Source organism: Barbus barbus (genome assembly GCF_936440315.1).
Source record: "Barbus barbus genome assembly, chromosome: 43".
Lineage (NCBI taxonomy): Eukaryota > Metazoa > Chordata > Actinopteri > Cypriniformes > Cyprinidae > Barbus > Barbus barbus.
Window position 1 is genome coordinate 25,211,141 of NC_136721.1, and position 19,659 is coordinate 25,230,799.

The following is a 19,659-nucleotide window of genomic DNA, read 5'->3' on the forward strand; positions in this document are numbered from 1 at the left end:
TCAGGAAATTAAAAAAAAATAGGCCATGCCTTACATTAATTTAGTTCAAAAGGTGACAGCATGAAATAAAACAAGTTCTAACGGTGTCTGGTTATGCATTATGAATCAGGAGTATAGAACAGGAGAAGAATTGGAGATGCATGCTGTAATCTGTGATGTTTTATGAACAGATGCACACTTAATGTTCAAATGTTTGCAAGTGTTGTGTATTCCTTGGGGTCAGTTGGTATCTTTTACAACATGTACAGAGACTAAAATAAGACTTTTACCACAGTAAAGTGACTTTTAGTTGTGATACTTGAGTGTTGTGCTTTTAACCAGTTTTTCTCAAAATTCTGTTCCTGAAAATCATAGTGATCAGCCAAATTCAGATAACCATAACTTAACTTTTGTTACGTTCAAGCTATGGATGAAATAAAATATGGTTTTGGAAATGACTTGAACCCAGCTTTTATATATAATAGGTCAAATTTCACCATGTGGTGGCTTTTCCTAGATTGCATCACATATGGAAGATTCAAAATCAGCACTTTTTTTCTTGATTCTGCGTGTTTATTGTACTGTATCAATCTTATTTTAGGATCATTTGCATATTTGTTAATATTTTGAATTAGATTTTATATTTGTCTTCTCATTTTAATTTTTGAAGTTTTAGTCAGTGTCGTCTATATAGTTTTTATTAAGTTTTAGTATATTTAGTTATTGTTATTTTAGTATTTCAACTTAAACTAAACAAAAATGAGAAATGTTGCTTTGGAACTAGTATTTAAAAATCAGTAAATTTTTTTTTTGTTTCAAGTAATGAACGTGTTTTTTTTTCTTCCTGGTTTTAGTTAATGATGATAACGTGGTAGTGGTCAACCAATATGTTGCCAAGGCTGGTATATCATAATCATTTTTTTTAATTATCAGCATTTTAAAGTTGTCCAAATGATGTTCTTAGCAATGCATATTACTAATCACAAACGAAGGTTTGAGACATTTATGCTAGGAAATTTACAAAATATCTCATGGAACATGATCTTTGCTTAATATCCTAATGATTTTTGTCATAAAAGAAAAATTTATAATTTTGACCCATACAATGTATTGTTGGCTATTGCTACAAATATACCTGTGTTACTCATGACTGCTTTTGTGCTGCAGGGACACATATGCCATGTAAGTCAGTTTTGATAAACGTGTCTGTTAATGGCTGTGTGTGATTTGTGTTTTAGAGCTGGGGTGTGGAGGGATATCATCTGTGGGTGATCAGCAGCACAGACGCGACTCCTGTTCCCGAAGGAAAGGAAGGAGACGAGAAACTCCAGCAGGCCGGCATTCTGCAGTTTCAGTTCATTAAGAGCGCGCTGACCGTCAACCCGTGCACAGTGAGAGAAACACACACGAGTGTTTTTGCTGTTTATGCTCGTGCAACATGATCAGATGCGTGTCAGATATCAGTGAGTGAGAAGGTTTTGTGTCTGTGTGTGATCAGAGTAATCAGGAGCAGGTGTTGCTCCACGGAGAGGATCGTCTGTATCTGACCTGTGGAGACCCGACTCAGGCTCACGGTGTGTCTGATAAGAGCCCGTCTCGGGACAGCGGCAGTCCGGTGCGCCGGCCGTCAGCGTCCACCCCTCTCTCTCAGGGTCTCAGCACTTTACTGGGCCATAAGCACTGGCAGGTGGTTCAGGTACATGATCACACGCTCCGAGCTCAAACACATTCACTGTAGAGAATACAAAGTGCATCTAAGACATGTGTTTTTCCTCTCTGCAGATTCACAGCACATATCTAGAGACAAACTGGCCCATCAGGGTAAGAACCAAATCTTAAAGGAATAGTTTAGTTAACATTAGCTGAAAATGTGCTCATCCTCAGGTCATCCAAGATTAGGATGAGTTTGTTGAATGGGTGCCGTCAGAATGAGAGTCCAAACAGCTGATAAAAACATCACAATAATCCACACCACTCCAGTCCTGGGAATGTTGTTGCATAATGAATATGTGATGATTTGTAAATGTGGGTGGGCATATGTTAATGAGCATTTAAACTAATGTCAACTGAAACCCCAGTTGTTAATGAAATGAGTCATTTAATCTTCGTGTGTGTAGTTCGCAGCTATAGACTGGTCTGGTCAGTGGGTGGCCGTAGCTGGCCGGCGTGGATTTGCACATTACTCCTTGTACACCAGAAAATGGAAACTGTTTGGTAACGTCACACAGGTAAACACGCCTACATCACCGTCTTTTCATTTGAAAGGAAAGTAACTTGTGTGATGGAAGCTTTCTAACATGTATGTGTGTGTTTCAGGAGCAGAATATGATGGTGACAGGAGGTCTCGCGTGGTGGGACGACTTTGTTGTTGTTGCCTGTTACAATTTCATTGACCGGCAGGAAGAGGCAAGAACGATTAAATAAACATTCCTCCGATTCATCAGTGTTGATTGAACCGTTCATTGATTAATTGACTCCTGTTTTTCTTGGTTTGTAGCTGAGGTTATACCTGCGCACATCTAACCTGGATAACGCGTTTGCCAGCGTCACTAAACTTCACGCCGACACGCTGCTGCTGAACGTGTTTCGTAACGTGGTGATTCTGTTCCGGGCCGACTGCTCCATCTGCCTTTACAGCATCGAGAGACGACACGACAGGTGACACACATACATAATACATATACATGGAGCAACAATAATTAAATGGATAATCAGGAATTATCTGTACTTGTTTGTTTTGTAATAATCCATAAAACACAACAATTATTTTATATATTTATTTAGCAAGCAATAATTAGCATATTGTCTCTTTTCTTTTCTGAATTCATGTTAAACCTTGATTTTCCTAAACAGCTTTTTTTTTTTTTTTTTTTTTTTTTTTTTTTTGTGATGGAGAGTATCTTATTTGAATAATTTGATTTAATTCTGTTATTTCAAGTTTGGTGCTTCATAGATATGACTCAGACTGTTTCATGTTCCTCATATAGGACGAGCGGTTTGGATGTCTCTTTTATTTGTCTTGAACATTTCTTGATTGTTCTCTGTCCCTGTCATCAGTCCGAACCCGTCGGCCAGTGTGGAGCTGCTGCAGGAGGTCTCCATGTCCCGGTATATTCCTCACCCTGGTCTGGTGGTGTCTGTGACCCTCACGTCAGTCCGGACAGAGACCGGCATCACGCTCAAAGCCCCGCAGCAGGTACACACACACTCCCACACACACACACACACACACACACACACACACGTGTATATATACTCATGAGGCATCTGTGTGTGTGTCAGGCCTGTTCGGCTGAGAGTATCCTGTTGAATTTGGCCGGTCAGTTGATCATGCTCCAGAGAGACCGATCCGGCCCACAGGTACGAGAGAAGGACACGCCGGCCAATCAGACGAAGCTGGTGAGTTTGATGCCCCGCCCTTCATCCTGAGCCCATAGAGTACAACAGTTGGGTTACGGAAGTAAAAAGCCCATTCATTTTTCCATAAAGGGACTTATTTTTAGCAATCACTCATAAACCATTAAAGACAGACCTACTGTGAGCTACAAGGCTGTTAATCATCCATCAACCTGCATTTTCAACTTCTTTTAAAAGAATCACATTTAACAGCAGAATTCCTACATTACTTATGATTCTGCAGAGAAATCTTCCTGTGCACTCAAACTCTTTAAATATTTACTTTATTATTTTTGTTATATAATTTAATATTTTATATACATTTTTACAAAGATTGGTCTGCACTCTAAAATCTTTAATTTAAGACACTGACTCGTCATCTCTGCGGTAGTGGTGCACCTGTATGCATGTTTCACGCAGATTACATAATGGGAGAATATTTGTCTTCCATTTGAATTGGTTTATTTGAAAGTAGACCCTTCACTCACTCTCTCTATTATTTTTATGTCTGTAAATCAAAGATACACAGAGTTTTGGAGTTTTGCGCTCAAGTTCACAGACAGCAGAAAGCGCATCCTGAGTGCATTCATTATTTTACAAAAGCGCAATGCTTTGTTATTGTGAGTGCACACAAATAAATGTCTTTACGGATTTGAAAGATGTATTACTCTTATCTGTATGACCAAAAATGAGGGAGTATTTTAAGAGCAAGTGAGCACACCGCTATTCAGCTTCCACTCTCCTCTCACACACTTCAATAGCGCACATTTCTCTTGGTTAACATTAGATTGAGCGGCCTTGTAAAGTTGCTGCTACTTACATATTTCAGATGATAAGCCATATTTGAGGTCGATGAATGATAGGCGAGCGTTTGGTGTCCTGCACGATGTACTGTACTGATAACCATCTGCATGATTTCGCCAATGTGGATTTTTATTTATTTAGACTTTTTTTCTTTCTGCGACCTAATGAAATTTTGGTCAACCAAGGCTCTTCTGGTCGACTAACAACAGAATTAATGGCAAAAATTTTATTTTGGGGTGAGCTAACCCTTTAACCTGTCCTCTTCCGGCAGCTTCCGTTCTGTCCACCGGTGGTTCTGGCTCAGTGCGTGGAGAACGTCTGGACCACGTGCCGCAGCAACCGCAAGAAACGCCACCTGATGGAGGCTCTATGGCTCTCATGCGGCGAGGCGGGGATGAAGGTGTGGCTTCCTCTCTTCCCGAGAGACCACCGCAAGCCGCACTCTTTCCTGTCACGCCGGATCATGCTGCCCTTCCACATCAACATCTACCCGCTCACCGTGCTGTTCGAGGACGCTCTGATCCTGGGCGCCTCCAACGAGACAGTGCTGTTTGACGGGCCCGGCTTGTCCTCGCTGGAGGCGCTCTTCCCCTTCTGCACGGTGGAGCGGACGTCTCAGATCTACCTCCACCACATCCTGAGACAGCTGCTGGTGCGCAATCTTGGCGAGCAGGCGCTGATGCTGGCACAGTCCTGTGCCACGCTGCCTTACTTCCCTCACGTTCTGGAGCTGATGGTGCATGTGGTGCTGGAGGAGGAGGCCACGTCCAGAGAGCCCATCCCTGACCCGCTGCTGCCCACCGTCGCCAAGTTCGTGACTGAGTTCCCGCTCTTCCTGCAGACCATCGTGCACTGCGCGCGCAAGACCGAATACGCGCTGTGGAACTATCTATTCGCTGCTGTGGGGAACCCCAAAGACCTGTTCGAGGAGTGTCTGATGGCGCAGGATCTGGACACGGCCGCATCCTACCTGATCATTCTGCAGGTGAGAAACAAAAAAAATCTACAACGTGCTTGATGTACAGTTGAGGTCAAAGGTTTATATACACCTTGCGGAATCTGCAAAATGTTAATTATTTTACCAAAATAAGAGGGATCATGCAAAATGTATGTTTATTTAGTACTGACCTGAATAAGAAATGGGAAAATACAAATGTGACCCAGCCAGGACCACAAAACCTATCATAAGGGTTAATTTTTTGTTTTATTGAGATTTATACATCATCTGAAAGCTGAATAAACTTGTTAGGATAGGACAATATTTGACTCAGAAACAACAATTTTTTTTTTTTTTTAAATCTGGAATCTGAGGGTCGAGAAAATCACCTTTTAAAGTTGTCCAAATTAAGTCCTTTAGCAATGCATATTACTAATCAAAATGAAGTTTTGATATATTTATGGGGGTATCTTCATGGAACATGATCTTTACTTAATATCCAAATTATTTTTGGCATAAAAGAGAAATGTATAATTTTGACCCATTTAATGTTTTGTTGGCTATTTCTACAAATATAGCTGTGTTACTGATGACTGCTTTTGTGCTCCAGGGTCACAGTTACATTATTTTCTTTTCCGTCTTCTGTAGTTTAACCCGCTTTAAGTGGTTCTGTGGTGTAACAAATAAATTAAAATGTTGTATAATAAATTCCTGAAAATTTGTATGAATTATTATAATTTTTTTTAGTAGCAGTATTCATTCTAACACATTTGTATGAATTTTAACGAATGAATATGAGCTCTCGAAAATGCTAGGATTTAAGCTTAAATTGCTACATGTCTGACTAGTAAAAAGGAGGTCAAACTATTTAAATATGTGTATGTTAAATGTGAATAGTTTGCAGTAAATGTCAAATTTATTCTTTTCGAAATACTGTATATAATCAACATCTTTACTTTTATATTTATTTTATTTATTGTTTATTTATATTCTTTTCCATCTTCAATAGTTTAACCTACTTTAAATGATTATGTGATGTAACAAATAAATTAAAATGTTGCTTTTTAAAAAAAGTAAAATCCTAAAAAAATTATGAATTCTTAAAAACAAAGTTCATACAAATTTTGTTAAATATTAATAATTTGCCACTTTTCATATATTTTACCATTTATATTATTTTCCATCTTCATTAGTTTAACCTACTTTAAAAGATTCTAACAAATTCAAATAATGCTACATTAAATATTTGTATGAATATATGCAATCTTACTAAACATTGTATGTATTTTTGTTAATGAATATGAGCTCACTAAATCTCTTGAAATGCTAGATTTAAGCTTAAATTACGTGATATCTGATTTAAACTGAATATTATCTTGCAGAAGTAGTGTTGGGAGGTCAGATTCTTTTGAGTGAATCAGTTTGTTTGGACAGTTCATTCAGTTGAATTGATTCAGAAAATAAAGATTCTTTAATTCCAGTAGTGGCTTCTTTATCTCTAATGTAGCTTGTTTAACCGGTTACAAACTCAATTTTAAGATTTGTCTAATCAAAATGTGTGACATTCTTTATTTCTGCCCAGTAGATTTTTTATATATTTTGCTCTCACACTTGATAATTGTCTCGCTTTATTTATTTAACATTTTTTTTTATATAATAAAATTAGCATTTCTAAATATGATTTCTGAATGAACTCGTGGAACAGTCATGTATTTCTAAACTGATGATAATGGAAGATGTCAGTCAATAGAAAAGGAAGGAGGGGTATCTGATTGAATCTCATTTAAATGATTAAAGCTGTTTTTCTCTCAGAATATGGAGGTTCCGGCGGTCAGCCGTCAACACGCCACTCTGCTCTTCAACACTGCTCTGGAACAGGGCAAATGGGATCTGTGTCGTCACATGATCCGCTTCCTGAAGGCCATTGGTTCAGGGGAGAGCGAGACTCCGCCCAGCACACCCACCCCTCAGGTGAGATGATGATGGTGTGTGAGCCTGAGATGCTGTGTGCTGAAGCTCCTGTGCTGATGTGTGTCTGTGTGTGTGTGTTGCAGGAGCAGAGCTCCATGGGCAGCTTCGAGTTCTTCAGGAACCGCAGCATCAGTCTGTCTCAGTCGGCCGACAGCATCGCTGGAGGAAAGTTCAACCTGCAGAAGACACTGAGCGTGCCGTCTGGACCGTCCTCCAAAGGGTAACACAACATACGTGATTTAAATGTGCGTCTCAGACAGTAACACACACTCTCTTGGATTCATTTGAGTGAATCAGTTTGTTTGGACAGTTCATTCAATTGAACCTGTTCGGAAGACAAAGATTTTTTTATTCTTGTCTTTTTTTTTTAATCAAAATATGTTGTGAAATGCTGCTGGTCAACATCGTTTTAGCTCCGATATAGAAATGAGAGGTCCTTGACTGTATTTGACCTACTTTACATTACTAATATAGGGCTGTATGATTAATCACAAATAATACTGGAGTCACAGAGTAGTTAAAGTGATTATCAAAAAGCAAAGGATTTAATCAAATAAACAATATTCCCAAACTTGCAATGAGAAGTACTTCTAAACCAGCTGTTGTCAACAAAAGAGAAGAGAAATTAAGACTTTATTGTCATTTTACAGTTGTGCTGTATATTAAAATTAAATTAAAATAAAAATCGAATTATTATTATTATATTTTCCTGAAATACTCCTCATTTATTTTCCAGTAAAAATGTGTTAATTTAATAGACATTATAATATATTCTAGTGATTTTTTTTATTTTTTTATTTTATTTTTTGTATAAATACTAGTATTTCTTATTTGGGTTAATTTTATTAAGTAAAAATAATAATTTTTTTTTTTTTGCTTTTTTCCCATTGCAACCACAATTAGATTATTTTCTCTAAATCATGCAGCCCTTTGTTAAAGTAACTTGACCAACAGTGTGACACAACATGGTTCAGTTTATATGATGGTGTGAGTGTGTGTGTGTGTGTGTGGTCAGTGGAGAGCGCTGGTGTAAGGACAGTGACTCTGCGGAGAATCTCTACATTGATATGATGCTGTGGCGTCACGCGCGACACCTGCTGGAGCAGATCAGACTGCGTGATCTGGGCTGTTTCTCCGCTCAGCTGGGCTTCGAGCTGATTGGCTGGCTGTGTCGGGAGCGCACGCGAGTCGCACGGATCGACGACTTTGTTACTGCCCTCAAATGCCTGCACAAGGACTTCCTGTGGCCATTTCCTGTAATCCCAGCATGCTCCATTAGCTCGCCGCTGAAGAACGGACGCTGCCGCCCAGGTGTGTGAAAATCACAGAATATATATTTACACGTATATCATTTTTTTTTTTTTCTCTCTCTCTCTAAATTGTATATCTAAATATTAATAAAATGTTAAAAATAAAAATGTATGTGTTTTATCTTTTAAATAAAATACTTTCAAAATAGACTTTTACATTATTTAAATATAATTTTATAATTAACATTTTCTAAATATTATATATAAATGAAAAAAAAATTAAACATAATAAAAATCAATCTCTCTCTCTCTCTCTATATATATATATATATATATATATATATATATATATATATATTAGTTCTTTATTTTTTATTTTAATCTCTCTAAATTTTATATATAAATTAAAAAATAAACTCAAATAAAATTTTTAAATAACAAAATTTAAACTTAAAAATATTTTTTTTTAACTCTACATATAGTTGCAGACTATATGTAAATGAGCTGTTATGACTGACCAATCACATGATCTCTCTCTCTTATTAGTGTTGAGTTCTCGTTTGCTGAAGTCTCAGTCTGCGGACAGTTTGCTGAACAGTGACATGGACACCACGCCCCCTCAGGTCACCACAGCCAGTCACAGCTGGCTGGACAGTTTGGGGGTGGTCTCAAAGGAACTGGACTCCGCCTCCTCTCACGGAGGGCCGCAGATGCAGGAGGCGTTTCTCTCTCCTCTCATCAACAAAGGTTTGCGTAAAAGCAGTCTGTATGTCTGTATCTCTCTCTTTCTGTCGGTCTCATGTTATTTTTCTCTGTTTATCAGGAGAGGAGTACAGCATCGGTTCAGCCACAGACCTGACTGAGACCAGCTCCATGGTGGATGGTGATTGGACGATGGTCGACGAGAATTTGTCCTCCCTCAGTCTCAGCCAATCAGAGCTGGAGCACATCTCCATGGAGCTGGCCAATAAAGGTCCACATAAGAGTCAGGTGCAGCTGCGGTGAGTCACTCCAGTCTGATGAATGTAATGCAAGCGACCACTCATTATCTGGCAGGAGTCTGGTGACGAGATGCTGACGTGAGTGTGATTGACAGGTATCTGCTGCACGTCTTCATGGAGGCCGGCTGTCTGGAGTGGTGCGTCGTCGTTGGTCTGATCTTACGGGACGCCAGCGTCATTAAGCAGGTTGTGGGGTTTCTGGACAGTCCAGAAGTGCCACCAGAAACGGTCCTGAGCATCCGAGCCGGTCTGAAAGCTGTCGACCTGTGGGCCTCGTCTGATTGGTCAGTATGAGTGGACAAGGTTTGAATGGCAGATTTAATGTATTGTCTCAAAATATACATTTAATTTGCATTTTAATTAGGGTAACTAGTAATCTGTAACCTTTTACATTTCCAAAGTAACCTTCCCAACACTGACCGTTATCAGCATATGTTGAAGAAAGCTCTGTCATTACTCTGCTTTGCTTTTACTTTCACTTTCTGATTATAGTGACTTGACTGAGATTAAGACGTTCATAACTCTTGCCCAAAGTTTGGACGTTGCTTGTGTGTGATATTTGATCGCCGTTATGGTTTAAAACAGAAATATTTCCAACATTTCTTTGTTATTTGTTTATTTATGATAATAAATAAAATAATAACTTAAAATATAACACATAATAATTAATATATGACCCCCATGCTTTTGAATATATATTTTTTATATAGTGAAATTATATTAAACCCAAAAAAAATTATAATAATATAACTATATATAAATATATATTCCTAAATGTGAGGTCAGATGTATATATTTTTATTTTATTTTTTCACACAAACGTCCATATGTAGTGTCATTGTTTCTTACAACACAAACAAAAGTCCTGTTTTGAATCTGTATGCATTATTTATGACATCAAATCAACATTTCTTCTCTCTCTGCTGTCAGTCTGGGCTACAAGCCGTTCCTGAACCTGATTCGTCCACAGCTGCTGAAGCTGCTGGAGGTTCCTGTGGAGCAGGTTCAGCCTGAAGCCTTCCAGCCGACCGGAGCATCCAAACTGAGCGAGCCTCCACTGCTTCTGCTGCCCCGAGCCGAGGAACTGACCGCTGCTCACCCACTGCCCTCAGACGGCCCCGCCGGAGCCAGCGCCCGGCCCCTGGACGACACGCCGCTGGAGCCGGAGGACGAGCCGCTGGAGGAGGGATCCTACGACTGCACGCTCTCATGACCCCTCCAGTGTGTGTGTGTGTGTGTGTGTGTGTGTGTTCCTGCTCGTCCACACTGCAGTGTCCTGTGTGTTTTGCTGTGTTTTTAACATCCTGTGGTCAACAGCAACAGGTTCTCTTCACCTCCACACTGCAAAAAATCTTTCTTAGTATTTTTGTCTTTTGTTTTTTTGTTCCAGTATAAACATTCTGAAATCAAGATACATTTACTTGAGAAATAAAATCTTCCTGATAAACAATCAAAATGAATGGGGTTTAAAAAACGTTTTTTTTTTTTTTTGGGCTAAAAATTTGTAATTTTTTTTATATTTATTAAATGACAAAATTAAGTTAATTTATGCTGAAAACAAGAACAAATATCTGCCAAATAAACACAATTCCAATGGAAAATTAGATTTTTTTAATGGACCCTAAAATGAGATGTTTATTCTTGTTTTAAGACAAAACTCACTTAATTTTGATCAGTTTTCAGACTGTTGATGTAATCAAACACATGCATTATTTATTTTTCAAATTTATTTTGCAAGATGATAAAAGTCATAATGGTGATTTATTATTATTTATATATTTGTACTGGAAAAAAATTAAAACAAAATTTAAGACAAAAATACTAAAAGTATTTTCTTGCAGTGCATATGAGAATCAGACGTGGCCCGACATCAGCCTTCATCACAGCATCAGCTTCACACCGAATCATGAGTTCTGTGGGAATCAGATGATTATTGATCAGCGTGTTTTTATTGGTTTGAGTTTGTGTTTGAATGACGGCTTCATGTTTTAATGTTAAAGGTGAATTAGCAGCCTGGCAGCTGTTTTATTGGATGCAGGTTCTTTGAGATCTTCTCCAGTCTGATCCGGATCATGTTTGACAGGTTTGATCAGTTTTTAAGCTTCAGCGCTTCTGTGTGATCCACGAGCTGATGAGCGTTCACTGACCAAACATCAGAGCTGTTCAAGACAAACGCATCATCACTAGATCTCGGCTGACTGCATTATTGCAATGTTTTTTGGTTTTCTGAATGGAATTATTGCAGGTTTGTGTATTTATTTGAGCAGCAGGACAAAGAGACGTGAATGGATCGTCAGTATTAATGTGTTCAGTGTTCGTCTCATTAGCGCTGCCTTCACCACGGACCAAATCATCTACATGTATCAATGCCTTTGTATTATTATTATTATTATTATTATTATTATTATTCTACTTGTAGTTCTTATGCATTATTGACAGTCGTCTTGGAGTATTTAGCTGCTTTAATGAGATGCATCTTTATTTTATGGTTTTATTTCCCCCTGAACGGCTCAAATGAGTAGCTTAGTCTGGTTTAATCTGGTTCAGTGACTCTCAAACCAGCTGACAAGTGCCCAAAACCCTGTAAAACCAGCTCAACGGAGCGGTTTGTCCTCCCGTCGCAGTATTCCTGATGATCATGTTCACAAACCAAAGAGCTTCACGGACGCGTTCATGGTACAGATTACCCACAATCCCTCTGACGTCACAGGACTGATGATGTGCTTTCACGTGGATTGAGGGTTTGATCTGGTTTCTGCGGGTTTGCGTGCGAGTCGGTACTCTTGAGTTCTTCTGTACAGTTTAAAGTTTCTTCTCAATGCAGTGTACAGAGAGTTTCCTGGACAATAACTTTTCTACTCTGTTTTCTATATTTCCTGTACATAAAGAACAATAAATTATTTTTTAAACATCACGTGTGCTGTTTTTTTTCTTAATCCGTTTCAGATGTGTTGGGAAAAAATATTCTTATAAGTTAAAGTATGTTTACTGTGGTATTTTTTTTTTTAAAGAAAATATTTGTATTCATCAAGAATGCATTAAATTGATCAAAAGTGCCACTAAAGATATTTGTTTCAAAAGTTTTCTATTTCAAATGAATGAATATTGGGCAGCACAACTGCCCAACATCAATATTGATAAGCAATGTTTGTTGAGCAGTAAATCAGTATATTATAATGATTTCTGAAGATCATGTGACTGAAGACTGGAGTAATGATGCTGAAAATACAGCTGCAGATCACAGAAATAAACTACAGTTTAACACATATTCACATAGAAAACAGCTGTTTGAAATTATAATAATATTTCACTTTTTTACGTGTTTTTTGATCAAAGCTTTTGTGTTTTAAACTAATACGTTTTCATAATTTTTGATCAAATAAATGCAGCCTTGCTGAGCAGAAGAGACTCTTTCAAAAACATTGCAAAGACTTACAGCTACAGACTTTTAAACATCAGTCCATGCATTTAAAGAAAAAAACTTAGAGAAAAATATTTATTTTTAATGTTTCTCTTTCAAAAATATTTTAAAAATCTTTAGTTTAACAAAAGAAAAAATGACAGGAGAGCAAAGGTGATTCATCTCAGAAAAACAATTCAGTACAGCAAATTATATAAGTAAACGAACAAGACAAGAAACAAACAAGTCAACCTCAAAGACATTAATGAACAATTAAGTGATTCGTATGTGACGAAATGAGTCACAAAACATGTTTCGGAATAATCAAGATAAATGTTATCAAATATATATAAACAGATTTGTCACGTGATCAGTTATCATGACTGTTTGACAGTGATGTGCAGACTTTGTCTCAATGCTTTTGTTTGCTGAAGTCAGACCTGCAGCTGTAACACTAGTTAGTGAAGAAGCCCAGTAAAACCGGACCGATGACAGGTTAGTATGAAATAAACAACAGCCTGTCTGTCGTTCATAAAGCATTCGTTCATAAAGCATTCGTTCATAAAGCATTCTCCCAAACGCATGTCGACTTTCATCAGAAAACAAGACAAACGCAGGTTAGTGTGAACAGCATTAATTAAACATTCATTATCTGTCGACTTTCATCAGAAAACAAGACAAACGCAGGTTAGTGTGAACAGCATTAATTAAACATTCATTATCAGTCATATTTCCACATTCATCTGGGACACAGAAACATTTATCAGTTCTTAAGTTTGAATTAGTTTTAGGTTTAAGGATCTCAACAAAACACAAATGCACCGGAAAAATAAAAATCACAGAAAAAATGCAATATCTTGATCCATTATGAATCAGATAATAAAAGAACAAAGATTCTTAAGCTCATATTTAACATGAGATCCACTAGGATTTACTGTCATTTTACTATAGTAATAATAATGGTTAAAGCTCATTTTTAAGGCTTCAAATCGAGTTCAGTCCTGAAGAACATTTAAACCGTTTTCACTCCCACAATGACAAGCATGAGCAATCATTCAACGCTTCAAACATGATTTTGAGCACATTGAGGACAGTTTACTGCGGTAATATCATGTTTCTGTAGCTGAGTAATCAGAACTCAGTCTGAAAACAATGTTGCATAAAACAGAGAGAACAAGGAAAAACAGCTTGAAATTGGCATTAGTCGTTTTGTTAATGCTGCATTCACATCATGTCAGAACCGCACAGGAAATGATATCATCAGTGCATGAGCATGACGTGATTTCGGTCGAGTGTCTTTGAGCTGTGAAAACATCTGAAAGCAGCGAGTCTGTCGCGGTGAAGCAGAGCATCTCTCCGTCTGAGGCACTGATATCAGTCCAGATCAACACAGAGCCCACAAAACTGCTGAGAACATGCAGCTCACACTTCACAACTTTTGCATTATTTTCATGACGATTAAACACAATACTCACAATTCTCATTGCTTGTGTAAAAAAAAAAAGTAATTAGCATAAATGAAATAATAAATTACCAAACCTAATCAAAATAAATATAAAAATGTTTAAATAAAATGTTAAATAAAAATCTGAATTAATCTGAACTACAAAAACAAAGTTTTTTTTATATATATATATTAATAGAAATATTAATTTACATTTTCATCATTCTCATTCTCCAGAAGCTCCAGGCCGGAGCGCCGAGGCCGTGAGAGTAGAAGATGAAGTACTCTCCACCAGTGGCGGAGCGGGGGGGTGGCTAATTGGGCTTAAGCCCCGAATGCAGTGCTCGAATTGAATCAAGTCTTATGGGGGGTCCCCACCATCAGACTTTTTTTTTTTTTGGTGGGGGTGGGGGTTAGTCTCGCAATATACAATTTATACAAAATAAACAATATATTTGATCATAATATGCATAACTATATACTATTTAATGTTGCATAACAAATAGAGATAAGCTACTATTCTTCTTTTAAATGGCTTACTCCAAGTAAAAATGTCTGAGGGACCCCCCTAAGTCTATTTTTTACTTCTTATGGGGGGTCCCTAATGCCTTATGGGGGGTCCCGGATCCCCCCAGCCCCCCTTCAATTCGAGCAGTGCCCGAATGTTTTGTCAAAAGCCCCGAATCTTTTAGGTTTTTTAAAATAACTTCAACTTTGTTTCATTTCCTCTCAGTCTTTCTGACAGGAGCGGCAAAAAATGAAACAAAAGCTCTATTACCGTGCGTGGTGTCGGACGGTACTCGACGCGTCCGCACGAGCGCGAAGGTGCGCGTGGCAAAAATGACGTCATCACTCAGCTTGTATGAATTTGAATTTATATTGATATTTTTTTTTTTTTTTTTTTTTTTTTTTCTGAGTAACTATCATAATTTTCCCAGATAGTGTATAGATTTTTAGGCATTCTATTATCTCAAACAGCCTGAAAAATAGTGCATTTAGCTGACGTAATTGGGAAAAATCTCCCCGGGGGAGCATGCCCCCGGACCCCCCTAGGTTTGGGCTAAGCCCCGAATGTTTACATCGTCTGGCTCCGCCCCTGCTCTCCACTCAGATCGAAGCGCGGCGTCCTATCTCCGAACGACCAGCCAATCAGAGACGCTCCAGCCGCAGGACGCACATACAGAGACATGTGAGTCGGACCTGAAGGAGAACAGCCTCGCATCAGCTGATCACACACACCGTCTGAGCTAAACCAGGCAAACACACTGACCAGATTATTCAATGCTGATTTCATTTAATCTCAAAAATCAAACAAAACCAAATAGGTAAATGTATATATAGAAGGCAGTTAAAATATTACAGTTAGTGAGATATATATATATATATATATATATATATATATATATATATATATATATATATATATATATAAATATGTGTGTGTGTGTGTGTTATAGAAATAAGAAAACAATAATTTTATAATTTTACTTAAATGATTAAAGACATGTTTTACAATAAAACTATAAAAAGATTAATTTGATATTTAATATATTTGTAATATTTATAAAACTAGTTAAAAGTGCTAATATTTGCATATATATGACAGTATGTAGTCTAACATTTTTGTAAGATCAGTAGGCCTACATACACTGTGTGTGTGTGTGTGTGTGTGTGTGTGTGTGTGGTTTGGGTGGTTTACCAGCACACAAATTTGCATAATGACATGGGCAAAGATATTACAACGTCAAGGCGGTTTATGATCAAAATATTGAGAAAATCTCCTTTAAAGTTGTCCAAATGAAGTTCTTAGCAATGCATATTACTAATCAAAAATGAAGTTTTGATATATTTACGGTAGGAAATTTACAAAATATCTTCATGGAACATGATCTTTACTTAATATCCTAATGATTTTTTTAGACAAAAAAAGAGAATATTTTGTCTAATTCTCACTCATTCTTATTTGTTTTAATGTACTCTGTTCTCTTCTTTTTAACTTTAGTTTTTTTCTGGATAGTTGAAGAAGTGAGAAAAAAATGTAAAAACCTTAGTCACAAATACAGAAAAGAGAGGAGAGCCTTGAAAGTCATTCCTTGAGCCGAATGTGAGAGAGAGGCTGACAAGTGATAAAATGTTGGTTTATGAAGTTATTCTCACACTTTAGCCAGAGTGCAGATCGAACAGGAAGTGAGTGATTTCAGTACAACAGGACAAAAACAAAACAGTTCACTAATGCTTAAGCAGAAGAGCGTAGTTTTGGTTTCAACATTGGGGGGGTTGAAGTGAAGCTCATGCTCCCTCTTAAGGTTTATTTATTAGTTTTTTTGCTTAAATGTTTATTTTTGTAAAATGGTCTTTTGTGCTGGTTGATTGTGTACCTGCAATAAAGTAATAGGCTAGTTAACAATTACTTGTTTAGATAGGATATATAATGTATTTTATGTTATTTAGACACTTAGGCTATAGTTTGACAGAATGTTCTAAATGTTCTAATTCAGCATGCCATGGGAAGTCAATCTATCTGACAAATGTGAAAAAGATACTGATGAGATTAATACCAGAGCAGTCTGTACAGTAACAACTTCCAACTTTACTATAATGCTTAAATATTTACTGCAGGACAAAGGGTCACCGGATAGAAGAGCTTGTGTTTGCATTTAAAGCATAATTGTGTCAAACATGGATGTGTGGTTTTATTAGAAAACACTGAACTTCCACTGATGTGTTAATGATCTTGTCTTCTAGACCAGATGAAATTTCTAAATTATCCAAGCTAACAATAGAAATATCAAACATTGAATGGCTAATCATTTTCTTATAGATGAAATTCTTATTAAAAATATATAATTCATTGGACCAGAATCCAGTCCACATAACAGCAATCTGCATCTCAAAGGATTGCTGTTACTTCACCTCTACAGTTAAAGTCCTGACTGTTTAATTAGACTGCTTGTCTTTTGAAAATCATATTTTGCATGCAGAAACAGCCTGCTTTTATGTTAGAAACATTGCCTAGATAGAGAACATGAGGCAGAAAAGCTTGTTCATGCATTCTTGACCTCTAGTCTGGACTACTGTAATGCACTAACAGCTGATGTCCTGCATCTTCAATAAACAAACAACAGAGTCCTTATATACCAGGTCAAGTAAATATGATCATATCAGCCCAATTTTACCATCTCTGGCTACCTGTCAAGTGATTACTTAATTATTTGTGAAATAAGACCATTTGTAGACATCACTAAGTTACACACAACACAGCCACCAAACCTGCCAGTCCAGATTCAGTTCCAGAGGACTACTGAAAACTTTGAGATCCCATGTGACGTCATGCGTAGCATACAGTACAGTGGGTGGTTACAGTTACAGTGTGTCGTATATAACTCAGATCTCAACCTCAGAGTCACACAAGCAGTGGAGATTCTCTCTTTCCAGCTCATCACAAGGTAATTACACACTTTTATCTTATCGATTTTGTGAAGAGATTCTATAGACATGTTAGCAATGTCTGATATGGATACTTGTGATTAAACCAAATTCATGTAATCTCATGTTTTGAAACCATGATTATGTGGACAGAAAATGTAACTAATGAAAGCAGGAGATCATTTTTTGAAAGAATGACTAGATGTTACAAGTGTCATCAGTTTGGATTTTTGTATTAAAAGTTTTGAAAATGAACAACTAATAACAAAGTGAATAGAAAAACTAAAGCTAAAGGCAAAATTATAACCAATTTTCTTCATTTACAGTGTTGCATGATCCAGACAGAGCTGTAAAGTGTTATTTTGATGAATCAAACAGGATCAAACATGAGGTGAAAAGAGAAAACCGTGCCCAATACTTCACATACAGATTTATTAGGAATGCTCTAGTTTTAATTCATCTTCTCATCACACTGAGTTCATGCAGCTCAGCATCAGGAATTGATCTGGTGTCAGATGATATGATGTTATGTAAGGGATAATGTACATCCAGATGGTTATCATCACAGAATAAAGCCTATTAAGGTGATAAAAGATATTGATTTAAGATGACACTGTTTTAAAATCTTATCAGTTTGTTAGTTATCTATATAATCCATTACAGTACAAAATAATCATCGCAAAATATAATTTCTCTCTGAAACGAGAGTGATACCAGGATGGCATGAAATATTGTACACATGATATTAACTTGAGTTTTAATATTTTATTAGCTAACCAAATGCAAAGCTTCCACCATGAAACACTGTTCCTAGCAAGCAAATAGCGCCGACTTCAGTTACCCGGATGAGCCTGTGATATTAGTTTTTACCGGTTGTTATCGGGGAATAACACACCCCAGAATGTCACAAACGACCAATCAGAATCAAGCATTCCACAGAGACATGTGATAAATCACTTTAACACTGCTGGCTTTAATGAAGCTGTATTTGTGTGATTACAGATATACATGGAGTATAGAAAGAAAAACACATGAAAACTGCTGGAGCATCAGGAACCACAGACCAGCCAAAAACAAGAGAACTACAAGAACAATAGATGTCAGAAATGAGACACAAACCAGTGAATCACAAGAGAAATGCAGTCAGAGACTTGTTAGATTGAACAGTATGAACAGAATAAATCCAGAGTGGAAGTATTTCATTATGGAACTTAACATGCTTGATATTGCCTTTACACTCCTGGCATATATTTACAGATGTGTGGTTATTGAATTAATGTATTATTTTAATAGTATAAAAACTATAAATCCAAAACAATATCTGTATATGTCTAGTTTAATGTGATACAGACGGGCCTGTACTCACTTCAAAACCCTTCAGATGTTCTCAAGAACAAACACCATCCACTGAGACACCAGCAGCAGAAGACCTGACTGCATCCATACAGACTACATTTTTTTCAGCTCCTGGATTCTTTCAGCTTTTTCAGACTCATCTGATCACAAACAAACAGAGTTATGAACAGACTCTTTCTCAGATCTGTGTCTCAATACTGCTGTCATGATATCACTGAGTTTGGAGTTTTCCCTCGAGGAGCTTGTGGAGGAATCCCGGACAACTGCCTGAGCTCGATCCTGCACTGAACCCTGTTACACGAGCGCAGTTATCTGGGAGGGTTTATGTGGATTATGTGGAGTGGCTGCTGGTTTCCTGTGGATCAGCTTTCAGATGAAGACAAAGCATGTGAGCTTGCTATTGCCCTTGAGCCTGAGTCGATAGATGCATCTCAACAGGTGTTGTGCCGGAGGTGCGGTGTTGTGCCTCTCTGTAAGTCGCTTATGATAAAAGTGACTACAAAATAAATAAATTTAAATGTAAATGTAACTGCGTACCGTGATTTCAGACTGTGATTGTTGTGAGTGAATAAAGAAGGTAACGGAGCGAAACTCTGTCAGTATGGATCACGGTAGTCTGGTTTCTTTACTGCATGGATCTTCATGTGTAGCTTCAGGCGACTTTTAGAAGTCAAACTCCTTGAGCACTGATCATG

General features: G+C 37.4%; 2 protein-coding genes across 2 annotated transcripts in view; both read left to right on the plus strand.

Moving 5' to 3' along the window:
* Nucleotides 1-12,252, plus strand: part of LOC306861924 (guanine nucleotide exchange factor subunit RIC1-like) — a 40,408-nt gene extending 28,156 nt beyond the window's left edge. Inside the window, exons 11-26 of the mRNA XM_079404411.1 lie at nt 1,218-1,370; nt 1,478-1,675; nt 1,762-1,800; nt 2,097-2,207; nt 2,296-2,385; nt 2,477-2,637; nt 3,037-3,175; nt 3,262-3,378; nt 4,451-5,164; nt 6,929-7,087; nt 7,171-7,307; nt 8,103-8,398; nt 8,884-9,084; nt 9,161-9,338; nt 9,434-9,622; nt 10,269-12,252. Coding sequence (XP_079260537.1) covers nt 1,218-1,370; nt 1,478-1,675; nt 1,762-1,800; nt 2,097-2,207; nt 2,296-2,385; nt 2,477-2,637; nt 3,037-3,175; nt 3,262-3,378; nt 4,451-5,164; nt 6,929-7,087; nt 7,171-7,307; nt 8,103-8,398; nt 8,884-9,084; nt 9,161-9,338; nt 9,434-9,622; nt 10,269-10,551 — 3,165 coding nt within the window. The 3' untranslated portion in view covers nt 10,552-12,252. The remainder of the gene's footprint in view (nt 1-1,217; nt 1,371-1,477; nt 1,676-1,761; nt 1,801-2,096; nt 2,208-2,295; nt 2,386-2,476; nt 2,638-3,036; nt 3,176-3,261; nt 3,379-4,450; nt 5,165-6,928; nt 7,088-7,170; nt 7,308-8,102; nt 8,399-8,883; nt 9,085-9,160; nt 9,339-9,433; nt 9,623-10,268) is intronic.
* LOC306861931 (uncharacterized protein) overlaps nt 1-19,659 on the plus strand; it is a 1,169,885-nt gene that overhangs the window by 973,155 nt on the left and 177,071 nt on the right. The gene's annotated exons all lie outside the window — the stretch shown is intronic.